General features: G+C 38.4%; 2 protein-coding genes across 8 annotated transcripts in view; both read left to right on the top strand.

The window, feature by feature from the left end:
• The window catches only part of LOC132904638 (uncharacterized), a 394,190-nt gene that overhangs the window by 260,042 nt on the left and 115,629 nt on the right, over positions 1-18,519 (top strand). For 6 of the 7 annotated variants that reach the window (XR_009657643.1, XM_060955304.1, XM_060955323.1 and 3 more), the window contains exon 5: positions 15,158-15,217. The exons of the other annotated variant lie outside the window; for it this stretch is intronic. Coding sequence is in view for 5 of the 6 variants with exons in the window: in XM_060955304.1 (XP_060811287.1) it covers positions 15,158-15,217 (60 nt within the window). In the remaining variant the exon portion in view is untranslated. The remainder of the gene's footprint in view (positions 1-15,157; positions 15,218-18,519) is intronic. 7 annotated transcript variants of the gene reach the window in all.
• LOC132904675 (bumetanide-sensitive sodium-(potassium)-chloride cotransporter) overlaps positions 1-18,519 on the top strand; it is a 202,168-nt gene that overhangs the window by 29,806 nt on the left and 153,843 nt on the right. The window lies entirely within an intron of this gene.

Below are 18,519 nucleotides of genomic sequence, written 5' to 3' on the forward strand. Positions count from 1 at the left end.
AGCTCTGACGAACTAAAATATTGTGCATTGGGTTAAGAAACAAAATTTTTAGAAATTTGTTCATATATGTTTATACTCTTGAAAGTATTATTCGTTTAATTTAATAAAAGGTGTAACTTCATCGTTGGTCTTCTTTCCATAAGATCAAAAAGTAGATTGATTTTTTCGTAGCGATAAATATGAAATAATATTTTATGAGAAATAGTAATGAATTGACGTGCAACATTATGATCCTCAGATCACCACGTGTGATAATAATTGTTTTTTATTTTTCAAGTCCAATGTGAAGAAATTTATTTATATAAATAAATGTAACAACGATTAATCATTCTATGTATAGATTTCGCTATTTCTTCTCTCTCAATGAAACTTTACAATCAAGATAATTTACAGGTTTTACCAGTATGTGCAACTTTAAACAGGCAGAGTTAAGCTAGACGATTCGACGCCGATCGAGTCGGTAAAGAAACCTAACACCAGCAAAATAGATATCTAGCAAATTGAATAAAACTCGAATAAAGTGTTGGAATAACGATTCAGATAAGATCTCGATACTGAAAGTTATAATCTAACCAAATTATCGATCCCCGAATCAGTAACACGACATGTATTTTGAGTCGTATTACTAGCCTAAAACACGGGTTCAAATGACGGTTCGATTAGGGTTCTTACAAGGACTATTTCACGCGTTAGTCCGATGTAATTCTATCTGTAATTATATGCATTATCTGTAATTCTATCGAAAGTCAAATTAGAGTCTAGTAATAACTCGATCCGGTTCCTCATCTGTAACGGCATTGAACAACACGTCAGCTAGTTTATCGATAGTTGAATGGATAATTTCACGATAGAACGAAGCGTCGACAATCGAAGGTCGGAGTTGCGAATTGAATTCTCAAATTATGTGCCGCGTAAATTGCCTGCGTATCTTTAATCCGTCGGCGCCGGAGAATCTCCACGGACGACGCAGTAATCGTAAAAGGTAATTCATGGACGTCCGTTCACGAGTATTCCATCTGGAAATCTGTTACGGCGCATTTATCACGAATGTCACCTAACGTTGAGTCAACGTAATCCTCGACTGTAACAACTGGTTGGCAAAAAGGCCATCTACGACTGAACATCGGAAGCAATTTGAAGAATTTTTAAATGCACCTATACGACCTGGCAACCTTAGCATTAAAACTTGGAAATACAATGAATACCAGCCAGATACAAATTTTAATTTTTACATATACTAATACGCGAAAGTTTTCTAAAATCTTATCGAAGTACAAAGATACCTTATTCATGGAAATCCGAAATTTGCTAATATTTGTCATGCAATACCCAAAGCTGCTACATCCACTACGCGTTTCATACTCAAATATCCTTGTTATCTGCACTTCTTCGATACGTCGATCTACCTGCAAATATTCCAACCATAAATCTACGCTGCGGAAGCTGTAACATCGACGACAAGCAATACCCTATAGAACAAACACTAGAATCTACTACTCCTACGCGTTGTCCCGTTGCAAAACAATCTTCGAACGGTCGACTTTTGCGATTCTAACGGGCGAAGGTTAGAATAAAACCGTGCCACATGTACACGCTTACAGACGAAAAGTGATCATCGAGATTACTCGTTATCGTAACAAGAAAAAGCACGGACGCCCACACGGTCGATCGCGTTACGAACCTTAATTGCAGCTGGGTAATTGCATGGAGGTCTTTCGAAAGCGAGACCGGCCTCCTCCTCCTCCTCCTCTGATTCACGTTTCTCTATTTAAAGACCGCCGGTGAATTTTTCCTGATCGAAGACTAGCGGTGTCTGACCGTCGCGTCGAGGTTCGCTTGAGCCAGGAAGAAAACGCGGCGAGGAAAGACAGGCGAAGGCGGGAGAACACAAGCGCGAGCGTAGCGAGCGTCACGCTTTGCTTGTTCGTCCCACGCGAGCCAATATCCAAAGCGGATACGCGATATTGCGATCAATGCCATTGGCCTATCTGGAATACGATCCGTGGCAACGAGACCGTGGCTCTCTACGTGTGAGAATCCCGCCGGTTCGACGCGCTTCGAGATCGATTACCAGAGATACGCGGTCGAGCAGTGTCCCGTCACTTTTCATTCAAAAACCAGACCGCAAGCGTACAATCGAACGCGCGATCGACTATACGCGATCCACGCGACTCCGATCCGAGACTTCTTCTTCGTGTTTGCGCTGTCCGTGTTCTGCTGAACTTTATTTATTTATATTTGCTTATTTGGGGCTGAGATCTTCTTGGATATATAAACTAGATTAGAAGTATGAATACATATATATATGCACTCCATTTGTAGTAACAATCTGAATTAACATTTCTGTGGCTCTTTAAGGTTCAGTGGTGTTTTTATTTGTGTTTGTTCCGATGTTTCGTGAACATTGCTATTCGCTTCTTCGGAGCATGTCTGAAAATGAAGGATACATTTGATTTTAATCATCATTTCACATCTAATCTTCGTGGAGGTTGAAGATCTGAAAAAGTATCTGGATTGTATCAAATGTACAAGCTAATGGCAAATTAATAATTAGAAGCAGCGCTTATTACTTTTTTATAGGACCAGCAGAGCGTGAATTTCAATTATCTGTTAAAAAGCATGATAATAATATATTTTGCTATTTATCGTATATACTAGTACATACATTTACAGTTTAAATATCATTGTTTGCGATCAGAATGGAATCCTATTAATTTATAAGAACCTTTTTAATCCGACCTACAATGCAAAAATTAAATCGTCTAAAGAGCTTGTCTTAAGATGTGACGATTACGAGTATCAGTTTTATTATTATATATTGACTTTTAAAAATCAATTTATTCATCGTGATTGTAAAGAGTAGAATCTTTTCCGCTTGATTTGTTCGTAATTTCGTAATTAATGTACATCTTGTCATGACACCGTTAATTTGTCGGAGGATAAACAGTTCGTATATTCATATAATCTACTCATTAATTAATCTATTCATTCTGATGTACGAGAGTAATCTATCCACCAGATACGATTTTTCGTCCGTGTAATAGGAGTTCACGTTCAAATAAGTAGACTCAAACAGCGGAAGTTCGTTTAATCAGACACCAATTAAAATTTCATCGAGACAAATGAAATTCATATAAACGTAGTTTTATCGCACTTCCATCTATCTTCGCCATATTTTCCCTCGAGTATCGCACAAATAAAGAAGAACAATACCAACCAGAAGAACAGGAATTTAACGCCTAATCCGCACGAAAACAGCGCAACTCGACTTATCTCTGCGCGCACCGAACGTGTACTCGCATTAAAGAGGATTAAGGAGCCTCATCTCTGCCCAGCGCGATACCTGGAGCCTTTAGAACGCTAAATGTACTCAGGGAGGATAGTCACGAATCGAGCGTGCGGTCGATGATGTACAGATAAACGAAGGAAATTTTGCTCGAGAGAACAGAAAGACACTTCCTTCCTCTTTATCATTCTTTCCCTGTTTGTCGTTCTACTTGGCGTGTACCCGTTTCTGTCTCGGCGAAGAGACTCGCGATAATTATAAATCGTTTTGTGACTAGTGCTAACGAGCTCCTCGAAGCCGCCTCCGCACCAGCTTTGAGCTTGGACTTAGCAAGACCTCGGAACTTATGTTGTCTCTCGCCAGGAGGATATTATTGCTTTAGATACACCGTGGCTGATACTTGGCCGATCCGAAGCGAGTTTTTAAAAGTGTAGGTGCAATCTACGCGAGTTCACTCGTGCGTAATTTATCGTGCTATTCGAAGTAATTAAAGGGTTGCTCGTGTAATCTTCCAGATTATAAATAGTCCCGAGTATAGTACCTGTGTTTATGTTTCTTTGGGTTTAACGTCTTGTTAATTGCGAATTTTTTGATCGGTATGTGTTTCTCAAGGTTGTAAATGGCAAGGTTGAGGCGAGTTTGCATAAGTGGTTTCGTATTTTCCTTTGTCGATTAGCTACGAAAAGTGTAGCTGTCGTTAAGAGAAAGAGCAATTATGCTCTACGACTGCCTGCACTCGCGTAACTGCGAAATAATAACAGGGAATACATGGAGGAAATTAAACGTATCTGTTTTTTGTCTCGTACACCGATTTTTTTTCATCGGCTTAATGACTTTGCCTTCCCTTCTCGATTTAAAAATCAGTTTATTAGCGTAAAAATAATTCACTTTTCAAACTGAACAATACTTATTTGTTTAATCCTTAGTTCCAGTATTTATTCTCGATTCTAATGACTAGGCTGCGGATATTTTATGAATAGAACTGGAGAAACTGGAATAAATTCTAAATGATATTTTGTCTCACTCGTGAAGTATCACAACCAGCGCAACAATTTGAATATTTTATATTTTTGTGTCTAAATATCCTACTTTTTATTATTGGAATATTTGATATTTTTTGTATTATTTCTAATCGTACACGTTTGTTTCACGCCAATAAACTTGCTATAAATGCGCAGATGAATCCGTAATCTACCGATGAGTCAACTTGCACGCGTTCGAGTGATCGATCATTTCCTAATAAAGTAATGTAATTTATCGGATCCACAAGAAATAATATCAAATGTATAATTCAACGTTTATTTCGAGATCAAGGAATCTTATTGATTAAGAAATACAGAAACGCCGGAACACGAAGGAAAAGAAACGTGGCGCGGATCTTTGAAGTAGATTAATCCCAGCATGGGTCAGACGGTCGGATATTGGGCTAAACGTCACGCGCACCCTCTGCACGTTGCACGAATGTGGTCAACTCACCCTCCACTCGATGATCGCGCTCGATCCCGGATTGTTTTGATTGACAGGAACAAATAAGAGTGACGTGCATCCATGGGGACACTGTGTTATCGCGTCTGATCCTTCGGTATCGCCTCCCATGGGTGGATTAAGTGAAACCTTTTACACAAATATTTTGTGACGTTTATCTTTTATCGCGTCAAGAGTTCAACATTTCAACGAATGAAATATGGTTTATATTCTGTACACTATTTTCTTTTTCTCGTCTAAGAAGACGGTAGAATTTAACATTTTTTTTCATAACATTGAAATTGTAATTGTATTTTTTCTTATCAAAGAAATAGGGCGAATTGTGTTATTGAGATTTTATTCGCATTCGAATATAATAATTTGTAAATGTTGGAAAAATTTAGTACTTGATTGTACATATTGCTTTTATAGAGGGAGTGTTTGCGTGGTTGAGGTTTGATTACAATCATCGTGAGTGGAAGCGAAGGATGTTTGGGGTTCGATTGCGTTAAAATCGTAGCCGGTGTCAAGTGTGGCATCTGAATGTTCCCATCAGATACAGACAGTTGCAGGAAACCAGAAACCACAGTTTCTACTTACATTTTGCCATGAACGGTCTGCTCTCGCGGTCAGGAAGCGGAAACGGTAATAGATGATCTTTTTGCCCCACCTTTCGTTGTTTCTTGTACAAACCGTCAACGGTGTCATTTGAATGTCTTTGATCAAATCGAACGACTGTGTGTTCCAAACAATCTATCTTTAAATATATAAGAGCTATTTTATTTATTCGAATATCCCTAAAGAATTTAGCAAATCATAAATAGAACGAAGTGAGTAAAAAGATTTCAAAGTACTTTAAAATCGTTCTTATTTCCCCTACATTGAGAAAGGTCGACACAGCTTTCATTTTCGAGCAGATGAATTTATAAGAACCAACTCACGGCCATCGATATCCCTTTATTCGACGAACCGTGGCTTCTTCATAGCCCCTAGTCATCGTTACTACGATTATTTTCAAATTCGTGCCCATGAGAGGCGAACAAAAGGGAAACGAGAAGCAGGTAATTCCCTCTGGAATCGCTGAACGGCACTGGCTTGTCCAGCCATCTGTTGCCTTTCAAGGATAAAACCAAAAGTGGAGCCAGGAAAACCGACATCCTCTTCCATGGTCTCTGTCATTTCTCTCTTCCCTTCGTTGCAAACAATCTTCACCGAACTTGCATAAAATGATTTGATAAATTCCACTTTTGTACGTTACATAAACTTGTCCAGTATAAAGACGTATTAAAGATTGAATTCTTAAATCAAACAGATTAATTGAAATTTGAATATGTATGAAAAAAAGCCGATAGATCTAATTCTTTCCGAAATCTAATCCTTTATGAACGGTATACGGTAGGATAAATTATATATATTATAAAACGATTACCATTATGACATCATAATCTGCCATAAGCCACCCCCTATTCTACGAAGCGCCCTTTATCGTATAGCAACATTGCCTGCATACGTTCGACCCGAAATCTTCAGAATTCCAGAAAGTAGAATTCTACAAAGTGCAAAATTGCATCTAATATTAAAAAATATATAAAATATCCAAAATATATATTTTACCATAGTACTTAATAGATAAAACAATTTTCTACCAAGATTCTATTTTTTTAATTAATTTCTGCAAAATATAAAATTCTCATAGGAATCCAAGCCAACTCATTACAGTGCCGATGACACTTGACAATTTTTCATATTACACACATAATGCGTACACAAAATTTTTCCGTAATATGTGTTCAAATACTTTCCCGAGTCACTGTACCTTTGGGTCGGGTTCGGTGTTTTATTGAGCGGTAAAATTTAACGGCGAACGCTGGCTCGTAACTTCCGGTGTTTCGTAGGTTGGCGGCCCTGGCGTTCGCCCGCCACGAGTCACAATGAAAGCCACCCCGCGCGCGGAAGGATAACAATGGCAACGAGAGCAGCGCCGGTCCTGGAAATACCTTGATCCCACAAAAGGTAGCTAAACACAAGCCAGGACGAACACCCGAACCCTGGCCCTTCCAATTATACGTACTCTCGACTCGCAAGCGGATTGACGGTTGGTACGCAACGATAAATCGCGACGGTGATCCGACTTCTCCATTGAATCGCGACCGAACGAACGCCAGGGAATCCGATCGTACCGCCGAATATTTCGGGCCAGGGGCTTTCGTGGCTTTTCAACCGACCACGTAGCCGAGTTTGTTCGTGCGTTCATTGTGTTACCGAGCAGTCGACTTTCAATATTCGAAACTTGCGTTTTAGAGATCCGCTTTGATCAAAGTTTTTGAATTGGAATCTTTGGCTCTTTGACATTTTTAATTGTGGAATTTGTTAACTTTTAGTGTTCTGCGAATAGTTGTATCCTTAGTTCTTGGCATCGTGAAACTTTACAAGTTTCAGATTTTGAATTTTAGATTTATATAGAATACAAAATCGTTTAATATATAATGGTAGACTTTAAACTTTCGTTGAATACTTGCACCTTTGAAACTTTGCATCCTGAAAAATTAGAATATTTCTGAAATTAACTTCAATCGAGTCTTCTGAAATTAAAGATTGTCCTTGATCCTTGGATCTTGGAGTCTTTGTTGAGAATTATGGATCTTAATCGCCGAAATAAATATATAGGAACACTTGCATTACACGTAGAAAAGACATTCAAATAGTTTCATATTTATTTAATATGTGATTTATAGGATCTTCATCAATATATATTTGCACGCGTCTCAACACTCTCTTTGTCTCACCATCTTCTATATCACACTACTAACGGAACAGTTGCATTCATCTGTTCTCCGAAACGCTGTGCTCACATATACTTCCATACACTCATACTCATATACATGTGTCACTACTACGCGGCTAATCTAGTCTAGCACACAAAATTATACATATCTCAATAGTCTTTGAATATTTGAAACGTAGAATCTTTGCAAATTCTAGTTTTTTAATCTTTGGAATCTTCGAAATATAATATATAAAAATTTCCTTTGACAAAACTGATTATACATTTTCCGTCGGATTTCGGAAACAAAAACGCATTCGAGGGTTTTCATTTTCGTAGTTTCTATTAGTGCAACATCTGCTTCTTTGCTTGCCGCGCATTGATGAATTAGTTGGGTCAAACGACAGCCTCGCAGCTACGTTCACCCCCTCACAATTATCTTTTCTCCCTATGTATTTTTCCCTTTGTTGTTCATCTGTCAGCTCGCTTGAAGGATGCACAAAGGCTTTCTGGTACTCGCCGACGAATTCTGACGTTCCTCGCCCGCATGGCTTGTCATAATTTTCTAAAGTGCTGGTCACGCTTCTGATTACAATCGCACAACGAGTGAAGGAATTTATACGATAAGCAAACATTTGCAAACAAACGAATGTCCGTAATTTCGTTAATGCTACAGAGTTTAATAAGCTTACTTTTTCCCCCGTACAGAGGGATTTTTCGTAAGGCAAACAAAATGGAAGCTTTTACATAAATCAAATAAGACCCACATTTAAATAGTATGCAGCTTAATTCTCATATCCATATCATCTAACAATTTTAAATAATTTGCGATACTTTACATTTTAACTTTTTGAATATTTATTTCTTAATCTTACTCTAAATCTGTTGAAGCTGTAAGGATATTTTTTAATGTTAGAAAGCATGTAAAAGCGTTAGATATTTCATTTAATAACTCTAAACATATTTTAAATAAATCGATATCTAAAGTATATGTGTACACACAAAATAATTTCTGTATAAATTTCCAAGCAAAATTTTAAACCAAAGAAGCTTCGAATAAAGAGCTGCACGGAACCAACGTCCAGATCATCCATCAAGCGTTCTATCAGTCAATTATCGGAAATCAACGTTGTCATCCAAAGAAAATGAAAACCAAACTTCCATTCTCAAGAATCCTTCGAACTTTCATACGTGTGACTTTACACAGTCTGAACGATCTATAATAACTATCGTGCGTCGATCGCGCATCGTAGATCGAGAGGACAGGGCCAGGAAGACTGGTACCGCGAAGAAAAGTAATAAGGGTGGAATATCGATATTCATCGACTAGAGAGCAAGTGGAGGCGTCGAAGCGCAACGATGCGCGCTAGATTGGCCGGCACTTTCCAAGATATGAAATTATTGTCCGGGCCAGCAGCCCCTGTCAAAGGATCGACTGACAAGCGATCTCGAACGAAGCACGACAGCTTGACTAATGCGGTTACTACGGCCCCTCGTGATATAACCAAATGAAATACTCCCACTCGCAAGAAGAAGCTGATGTCACGAAATCAAAGTTCTTTTCCCCTGTGTTTGAATCATCCCTTCTTCTTCTGTAAAGAAGAAATCATCTTTTCCACCGCATCAGCGAGAATTCCTCTGCTTCTTCTATCTCTTCTTTTTTCGCTCGTTAATCGATATGCGAGAAGGCGACGGTGACGTCGATTTATTTGTTGTTGATGTTTCGTAGCATTTAATTGAATTGCGATTTGCTAGGTTGAGACTCGGTAGATGATTAATGATGGCTTCGTCAGATTGTAAAGGGACGATCAAAGAAATTGTTGATAGTTTAACATCGAAGATAGCATTCTTATTGTGATCTTGTGTAACTGAATAGCTTAAGATTTGAATAGTTAAATGTCGATTCTGAAGATTATTGAGATCAGTTGAGATAAATTGAGTTTGTTTAGGATTTTTTAGATATTAGATTTGTTTAAGAGGACTACTAATTATGATATGGTAATCTTAATATGATCCCTTTCTGATAAATTCGCGTCTTCTTTAATTGCTCGCCATACAAAATACCATTTTCATGTGTTCGTAAATCAAAGTTCGTACATCAAATTGTACAGTGACTGATGATTAATAATAAAAATCTATCTTATTGGAATGTTTTAACTTTAACATGATATCACTTTTTCTCTTTTGGATCACTTTCTTGAACATGGTCATATTTTTTATTTAGAAGCCTTTTTCGTGTTATTCCACTTTTATTACAAATAGCACTGAACCTGGTTAACTTAACTGCCAGTTTCTTCGGTGCTTTCAATAACAGAAATGGAAATAGTACAACCGCGGTTCAGAGTATTCTCGAAACGTGCAGCTCGTAAACTGCTTGTCGAGCGAGTAGCTGTACACCTGACAGTCGAATATTTTATTACTTACGGAAGTTCTAGCTCGCCTCCTCCATCGCGGACCGTGACCCTTAAGGTGCGGTCAAACTCGCTCGACAGCCGCGCAATATGTAACATGAACTTCTGATGTGTTCTCCACGAGGAATTCAACGAACAGTTGCACGTGTTCATTCCATTCGTGCTTGGAATAATTCCGAATCTTTCGGTACCTGCGTTTGACAATGTAATTTGTATATTTCGCGCGAAGAATGCAGCATCAACAAAAAGCATCGACACATATCGCCATTTTTCATTAAAGTTTTTTTATCAGTTTCCATACGCAGTGGCAGACAAAAAGAAGCATAAAATTCATACTTATGTATAATGCACTACATTAATGGTAACTTTGTTGTACTAAACATTTTTATGTTCATATCATGTGTTGATAACAGTCATCTATATTATATCTATTCCTAATTTAATTGTTCTTGTCAAATATAACCTTTTTGTACTGCTTAGCCTTTAAACTCTCTTTCGCCCCTCCCCCCAATATGTATTAAATCTTCATAGTATCAAATTTTTGTAATCGTATGAAAATACTACTAACGATTCGAAATTTAATATTTGTATTTCGGAAATATAAATATTTCCAACGCCCGAAATTTTAACAATTTGGAAGTTTATATCCGTTCACAGCTTACAAATTTTCTACGGATTTCTGTCCCACTTTTTACGTATTCCTACCTAATTAATTAGTATGTAAATGCTATAGTAAATACTGCCAACATTTATGTAGCCACTCTAAATTAAAGAACTAGAGGAGTAGAAATAATAGAATATGTCAATACGTTGAATAATTACAATTCTATTTCTTGAACACTTCAACGAAAGTATTCGTCGAGACTTTGTGTTACAAGCAGTAAGCAGATTTCGATGTTTGCTTTAATATAAAAGTGGAAACAGTCGATCAGGGAATCTTTCTTGTCTGCGTAGAGGGAGGAAAGTGTGTACATCGTTCGTTTGCCAGAGCAGAATGGAAGCTGTATTCTTCTTTTGGTAAACCTCTTCGAACCTTCACCGTTCGAAACGTATTCCACCAGGAATATATTTTTCCTCCTTGATTTGCAAAAGATTGCGTTGGTATTTACATAAAGTAAAGAGCGGGAGACGTGAATACGTTTCGATCTCTTTATCGGCGTATAATAGACCTTGGTATTCGCCGGTATTCGTGCAAGGGATTGTAAAATAGTCCTATTCTCCTTGCAAGTAATAAGATTCGGTAAAGCTAAACGTTTCGGAGAGATTTAAGGGGATTGCATTTGAAATTAGTATAGTCAGTTCGTGAAAATTAGAAAATTTTGAAAAGCGAAGATTTGAACCAATTCAAAAAATCAAGCCGTTGTGAAATTAGAGATTCGAAAATTTGGAAAGTTGAAAATTCAAACATTTGGGGGATCGAAGATATGACCGTTAAAAAATTGGAGAGATCAGAAATTTGGATATTCATGGACTTTGTGAGATCGAAGCTTGGAACATTCAATTCAAATTTGCGGGGTCAGAAATTAAAAAATTTTAATATTTGAATATTTGAAAATTCGAGAATCGAATACTTGTACGTTTCTAAGTTTCTACTTGCTTCCAACTTATCTTTGCGCTACTTGCGACGTATAACAATTTTTTTTACGCTCTTCCAACCCACTTTTCACATTATTCCGTTCTTTCTTCCACGATTCCCACGTTCTCAAATTTCCAAAGTCCCACGCTCTCAATTTCAAGTTGCTAAAAATAACAATACATATATCAACTGATGGATACCTAGCGTAACCAATCAAAGTTTCCCAACTACACGATGGACATCCCCTAGTTTCTGCACCCTACAATTTCACAGGCTGGGTCCGTATACAAGAATAGTCATTGCTACCGTGAAACGAAGCATGCGACGAGCATGCTTTCTTCATCAGCAGCGTTTAATTTGAATACACGTGCACGTTGTTACACGCAAACACGCGCAAGAGGAAGGAATCGTCGTGCGCGAGTAACCGTGGATCTCTTTCGCGTAACAGGACACTGCAAAGTAGGAGAGTACATATTGATCTTCCATTTCCTGCGGCTGAAACCAAGGGCTCTGCGCCTTGGTGAATCGCGATATTCGCCGTACCGTATCCTCCCACGTTGTTCGGCGAACGATGACGACGGCCAGGGTTCTTTCCAGGCTCGACGACTCTTAACGGAGTCCCACGAGGCACCGATTACACGAATCGGTGATTCATAATCGTCGTTCAGGCTTCCTTCCTGAATGCAATCACGGCCGCGGGGCCGCCATCCGTGAACAAAAAGAAAAGAAAGTCTCAAGGAGCTCGACTTCCATGGTCGATCCTTAGTTTCTCGCCATTCACCAAGACGCCTCAGGAAGCTTCCAGGTCTGTGAATATTTCACGAGAGGATTTATTTTCATTTGGTTTGTGGTTAGTTAGATTAGATTATATAGTTTCATTTTTCACTTAATCGATAATGTTTTCAGGCTGATATAAATTTAGGATTTCTTACTTGGGAAGTTTCATCGAGTTTGGCACATTTCATCAGAACGATTGCAAAATAAATGCGGATAAATAAAAAAAAGCTTTAGCGAAAATACGTAACGATTTATTTTCCTAAGGTAATTTCATTGGTTCTAGCGTTGTTGTAATTTTGCTCTTGGCTTCGCCATACAACAAAACGTCTCAGGAAAATTTTCAATCTCTGGATTTAATTATTTGACGGGAGGGATCGATTTTTCGTGGTTCGTGGCTAGTTAGATCCGATTATGGTAATTAAATTTCTCAGTTTAATTGGCAATTATTTTAGATTGATATAAATTTAAGATCTCTTTCTTGGGAAGTTTATCTGAGTTCAGGGACGTTTCGTTAAAACGGTTGAAAGTAAATGCAGATATATTTTTTAGAATTTATGTTTTCTGAAAAGTACCAGTGATTTTACAATTATTTTTTATTAAACGATCCGTGTTTCTTCAGAGATTCCTCTGCATTTGCGTAAGAAGAGTCCTGCAACTACCTATTGTACCCAGTGTCGCAAAAGCAACAAATCACAACGACATTACACACCAGAGAAACACGGAACGAGGATCAATTATGCTCCGCTCGTAAATCTCGAACTACCCCAAGAAGAATTTTATCATCGTAGGTAGTTTATAACCTTAAAGCTTCGGAGTGGCAGTCCACGTTCCATATACGTAGCGTTTCAAACGAAAGCCTTGAAACTTGCTTGTAACTTTATAAAGGCGAACGTTCTTTATCGGCGAAACTTTGAAAAGCGTTACGTTCAGCCGTGGTTTTGTAGGGAAATACACGAGAAACGTCAACTTGCGACGATCTTTGAAAACGCGTTAAAATACAAATTGCATTCATTAAAGTTGAATGGACACGTAATGACGCTAAACGCTATTGATTTCGTATTCTATAGAGCGGCCAGTTAGAGTTGGCATCGGCGAGACTGGTCTCGGATACAGGTGTCTTATTGTCTGAATACCCCGAAGCTCTCATTGTTTGGATGTTCCAGATGTTAATTCTAGGTGGTACATCCGCATGAAATACCTTTTCGAGTCTCGTGAATACGAAAAGCAAACGAAGACCGGTCGGATGAACATGAAAAATAGTTGACATACCCTGCCCGCGATTTTTTTACGTATAGTCAAAATGAAAGTAGGTTGATCGAAATATCTGAGAGGGAATGGTACAATCTTTTTTTATCCGTATCCATTGTTTGTTGAACTAGTTTCCTTTTCCTCGATCCACACACATTCCTGAGTGCAATGTGGACGTGCCAAGTGAATGTGCCAATATACAGCTCTATTCATAAATATTGGTACATCGTTGATCTTATACAAAATGCAATAATCGTGCTGGATCGTGAGGCAAACCAGGGAATCGATCAAACCTTTGTATTTATACAAGATAACGACCCACGAAATGTACGATAAATAATTGTCAGAACCTGCTTATGTTATAAGAAAGTTATAAAATATAAAATATACGAGAATTATAAAAAAAGTAAAGAATAAACGATTATGCATAGTCCCCACAGTTTCCTGATCGAAATCTTGTCGAATTGCGTATCGTCGATGAAAATTGAAATCTGAGAAATCTATCCAAAAGCTGAATCTAATCTATGAAAACCCGTGCGACATTTATGGAACCAAGTAACCACAGACACATTAGGAAAACTAACGAAACGAAGGCACACGATTTGTCCAAACTTAGTCTGCAACTGCAGAACTGCAGAAACTGCCGCAGAAGCCGAAGACATGATCGGTAAACCGATACATCTACGACTGACAGAGGAACCCTCGTTAAACCGGCGATTCATCATTCGTTGAGGAGTCTTTAAGGACGATTAGGCAGTACGTCGACGAGCAAAAGGGTCAACGAGGCCTGGCCTACGTCAAAATGGATGGGAACCTGTTTTCCTCCGTTACCGTCCGCATCTTCAACCCTCGTAGCGAAACTTGGTTAACCCTTTCGGGTAACTGGAACAAGTCTACTTCTGTGTTTTTTTTTTCCTTTCGTTTCATCGAAGGGAGAGGACCACGTGCCTTCGAGGCTCATTTTCACCAGAACTTATCTCCGTTAAACGTATACGCGAACTAGGATCTTGCTGGTGCAGGGGACGAAGGATTTCGTAGACACCATCGCCAGAGGCAATCTGGGCACCAAATTGAGCCGTACTTTCGTCGAGGCGACACGCGCCCTCTGATTAAATCGGGTGTATTATTGACGACGACCTGCCTTGTCTTCGACATCGTGAAACTTTACACAATGCGTTTTTACAGCTTAGAAGTGCTGTTGAGAACTTCGTCGCGAATTTCACTCATTGAGAGACAATATTCCGCGAACGTATAACATTCTATCTGCAATATTTTGCAATTAATTTACGTTATATTCTCATGCAAGAGTTTTGTTTTTAACATTGTAACTTGAGAAGCAAGTTCCAGGAATTAACTCATCTCCATAACTCAACCTTATTATTATTAACTTTCCCACTTACAATTTTTCTCAATCGACTCTATGGAATTCATACGATGAACTTATTTGTACATCTTAATTTAGTTTACCATTCACAATCTCTTAAACGAACATAGGCACTAATCTCAGGTCAGACGCGATCTAAAATTTCAACGAGATGCTTATAAAACAGTTAGTATGAAATTCTTTCGAGTTCATATCACATTTTATTCGTTTATATACTAAAAAAACAATATTTTCTTTCTGTTTTCAGGTACGTACCTGTCACTGCAGCATCACGAGTTCCTCCCTGACGTCTCGAGCGTGCATTAACGTGAGTAGATCAAAGCACGAAAGGTATTCGTACAGCCATCCCCCGAAAGACAAAGCGTCGTCTTTTTTTCGATAATGAAACAGGGTTGGGAGGGATGAGTTGTGATTGTTTCGTACGCGAACGTAATCTCGGGGGAGTATTCCCCGTGGTGGATGAAATTTCAATTTTCGGCGGGAATTTTCACGAAATCTGCATAACTGGAGGATCCGCGAGACGCACGAGTGACAGAAAAGGGAGGAAAGTGTCGGAACCGAAGGAAGCACTAAATCTTTTAAGTCTCGCCCATTTTTGCACCAGAACCGCGAACAAAAAGAGATCGAGTCGGGAAGAAATCCGCTGAAACTTTCCTCCTCTTCTCGAGATGCTTGAAACGTCTTCTTCGCTGAAATTTTGAGACGAGAAGAGGAATTTGAGGAAGTTGGAGGTTTCGATTTGAAGGAATTCCAAGCGAAAAACGTCGCGAGGCTTTAAATAATGTATAGCTGCGGTGGATCTGACTTTTATTTATTTAGAGCACGATATTTTTAGATGAAATTTTAAGTAAAAAAATAGAACCTAGTAAATTTTTGGATTGGATTCGTAAACAAATGATAGATACCGAGAATTCGTGAAACGTATTTCTTATCCGCTCGAGGGTGAACTACCCTCTTCTCGTCGATTCGATGTCAATTCAAGAGTATTATTTCGAATACCAAACGTTCCTTCTAGAATTTCCATTTTTATCGACAATTTCGAAGCTCTTCAGAAAATTTGAAATTTACTTACTTTTACAGACAGCTTTTCATTTGAATTTTTAGATAAATTCTGACAAATTCTATTGAATGTTTATTCAAGAACTGGAAATTTCCCATATCGAACGAAACATGAATATATACTTCCCATTAGTATGTTAGCCCCGAAGCTATGTTTCATCGAATATTTAATCCCGCTGTTCTCCAATGGTTTGCATAGCACAGGATAAAAATCACACCCCGATATATATTTTAAAATCTTGTTGAATCTTTATTAATATTGTGTAAAATATTATTGAAATCGAAGGAAGATATCGGAAAATATAGGAACGTAAAACGGTACTAAGCAGAACAGCAGGATCAATTACCTTTTTAAGCAAAATACCCAAAGACTCTATAGATCTGTCGGTTTATTCCCCGTTCGATATTTCGAAATTGCGAAAGCAACGAGAGAACGATGGCACCTGTACAGTTTACGGCTTTATGCCTTGACGACAGGCGGCCTCTTCATTTCTATTAGCCTCCCTTCGAGTCGCTTCACCCTTCTATCTCTCGCTAGGCCTTCCACCAAGAAGCCCGAGAGAACCCATGACACAAGCTCGAATCCCCTCGCTCTAAACCGCTCACTCCCTCCCATACTCTCTTCGTTCATCCTTCCCCTATTGTTCTTCATTCTCTGCCGCCCAGACTTCGATCTTAAAGGTGCACCCTCCGAGCCCTTTCGCCAACCAACGTCTAACTCGTGCGCCACCAGAGTCAATTATTTCGTGAGAAGATTTCAGGATCTGAGAAACGACAAATATTTTCTGTTCGATGCGAAAAGTGGAAGACAAGTTGGGGTGGTTTACCCTGGTTTCCTAGAAGTTTTCGGCTTTTTATGGGGTGTCGAGTAATGGATATGTCCTTTGAGTCAGTTGGATGAGATTGTCGCTGGATAAAGTAAGTTTCTCGTGATTCTATTCGATTTTTCCGGTCAGGATAGGGTGGACAGATTGGTACGATTGTTTAGAGTATTTTATTGTTACGTTTCAATATTACAGACTGCGGATGTTTATGGAAAAGTTTATATTTTAGGGAAATTTAAGGGTACAGAGATCCGTGGCATATATATCATATAAGAATATATGTAAAATATTCAAAGTAGAGTATTTATTATTTTATGAAATTTAGGAAATGAATCAAATTTGTATTTAGGTTCTGTTTCTTGAGCTACGTTTATTCAGTTCAAAAAGTAATTTTATTTCGATAGATTCTGAATTGGTTTTCGCCAGTTTGTTCAAATTACTGGAAAGTATGCAAAGAGTGCCTCCTTATTGCAATAACTCCTTCGATTTCTTTACACAAAAAGCTGCAACACCATAAAAAGGAAATATTAAAAAGCAGACAAGTACAAACATCCTATTTACCATAGAACAATGTCCAATTTCCAGCGACGTAAATCCGAAAAACCTCAATGTTAGCGCACCCGCCGATGCATCAACGCGAAATACAAATAGCTAGTTCGCGTGATACGCGCGCGAACCAGTAAATAAGGCGATAACGTATCACCATCAACACCACCAGCGCTATACAAAAGGAAGAAAGATGAGGAAGAAAAAAGAAAATCGAAATAAAAAGATAAATTATCTACAGTTATTCATACATTAAACTCGCGCGCGCTATATTTCACCGTTGTCAGTTTATCCGCGACACCTGCTACATCGAATCCCTCTTATTTCGACGGGTATCAACGGTGCAGAACAGTCGTGCAGAGAATCTCCAGGATTGGCGAGATCGATAGCACCAATAAAGCGCCACTTTTGCTGCTATAAATCGAGCCGAAGATCTTTTATTGCGCCGAATATATTTGCGTGGTAATCACTGATGGATAGGCGAACACATGAACGCGATGGATGGCCGATAAATCGCGTCGCGTTGCTGTGTTCGATTTATTACGATGAAAATACTGGCAACGATGCGATGGACGGAAGAGAAGAGATTAGGGTCTTTTCAAATGCTTCTCGACGCCAATGACTTAAGAGGGTTGCGGACTCCCGTTGTCGTGAATAAGAAACGACGCGAGCTCTTAAGAAACGCGGAGAAGCGTAATTCATTTACGCTAGATTGATTAAAGCGTTCGTTAAGGTTGCGTCGAGGCAACAGCTTTTAAACGATTAATCGTTAATAGCATTGCCATGGCTGTTGTTGCACCCTTGACGAAATCGTTAGCTATTCATTTTTAAATATTTGTTTGTAGCAATACTTGATTTGATTTGTTAGCTCGAATCTTCTAAACGATTAATAATAGTAATGTGATAGCTGTTGTTCCTTGGCAAAATTTTTACAAGAAGCTTTTTATATATTTATACTAATAAAAATAAAAGCGATAATACTAATATCTGACTTTTGTCGGTAGGTTTGTTTTTTTTATCCTGCTGTGTTTTTCCAGATCCCGTTTTTCACCCAATCGTATTTTTCTTTCGTCAATAGGTTCCTTAAGTTTGAGGGAGAAGCGACGTGATCATTATTCTTCTTAAACTTAAACTTCTTAGTAAATATTTAAATGAAATTGTTGAGAATTGTGGATCTTAG

Source organism: Bombus pascuorum, chromosome 1, assembly GCF_905332965.1.
Source record: "Bombus pascuorum chromosome 1, iyBomPasc1.1, whole genome shotgun sequence".
Classification (NCBI taxonomy): domain Eukaryota; kingdom Metazoa; phylum Arthropoda; class Insecta; order Hymenoptera; family Apidae; genus Bombus; species Bombus pascuorum.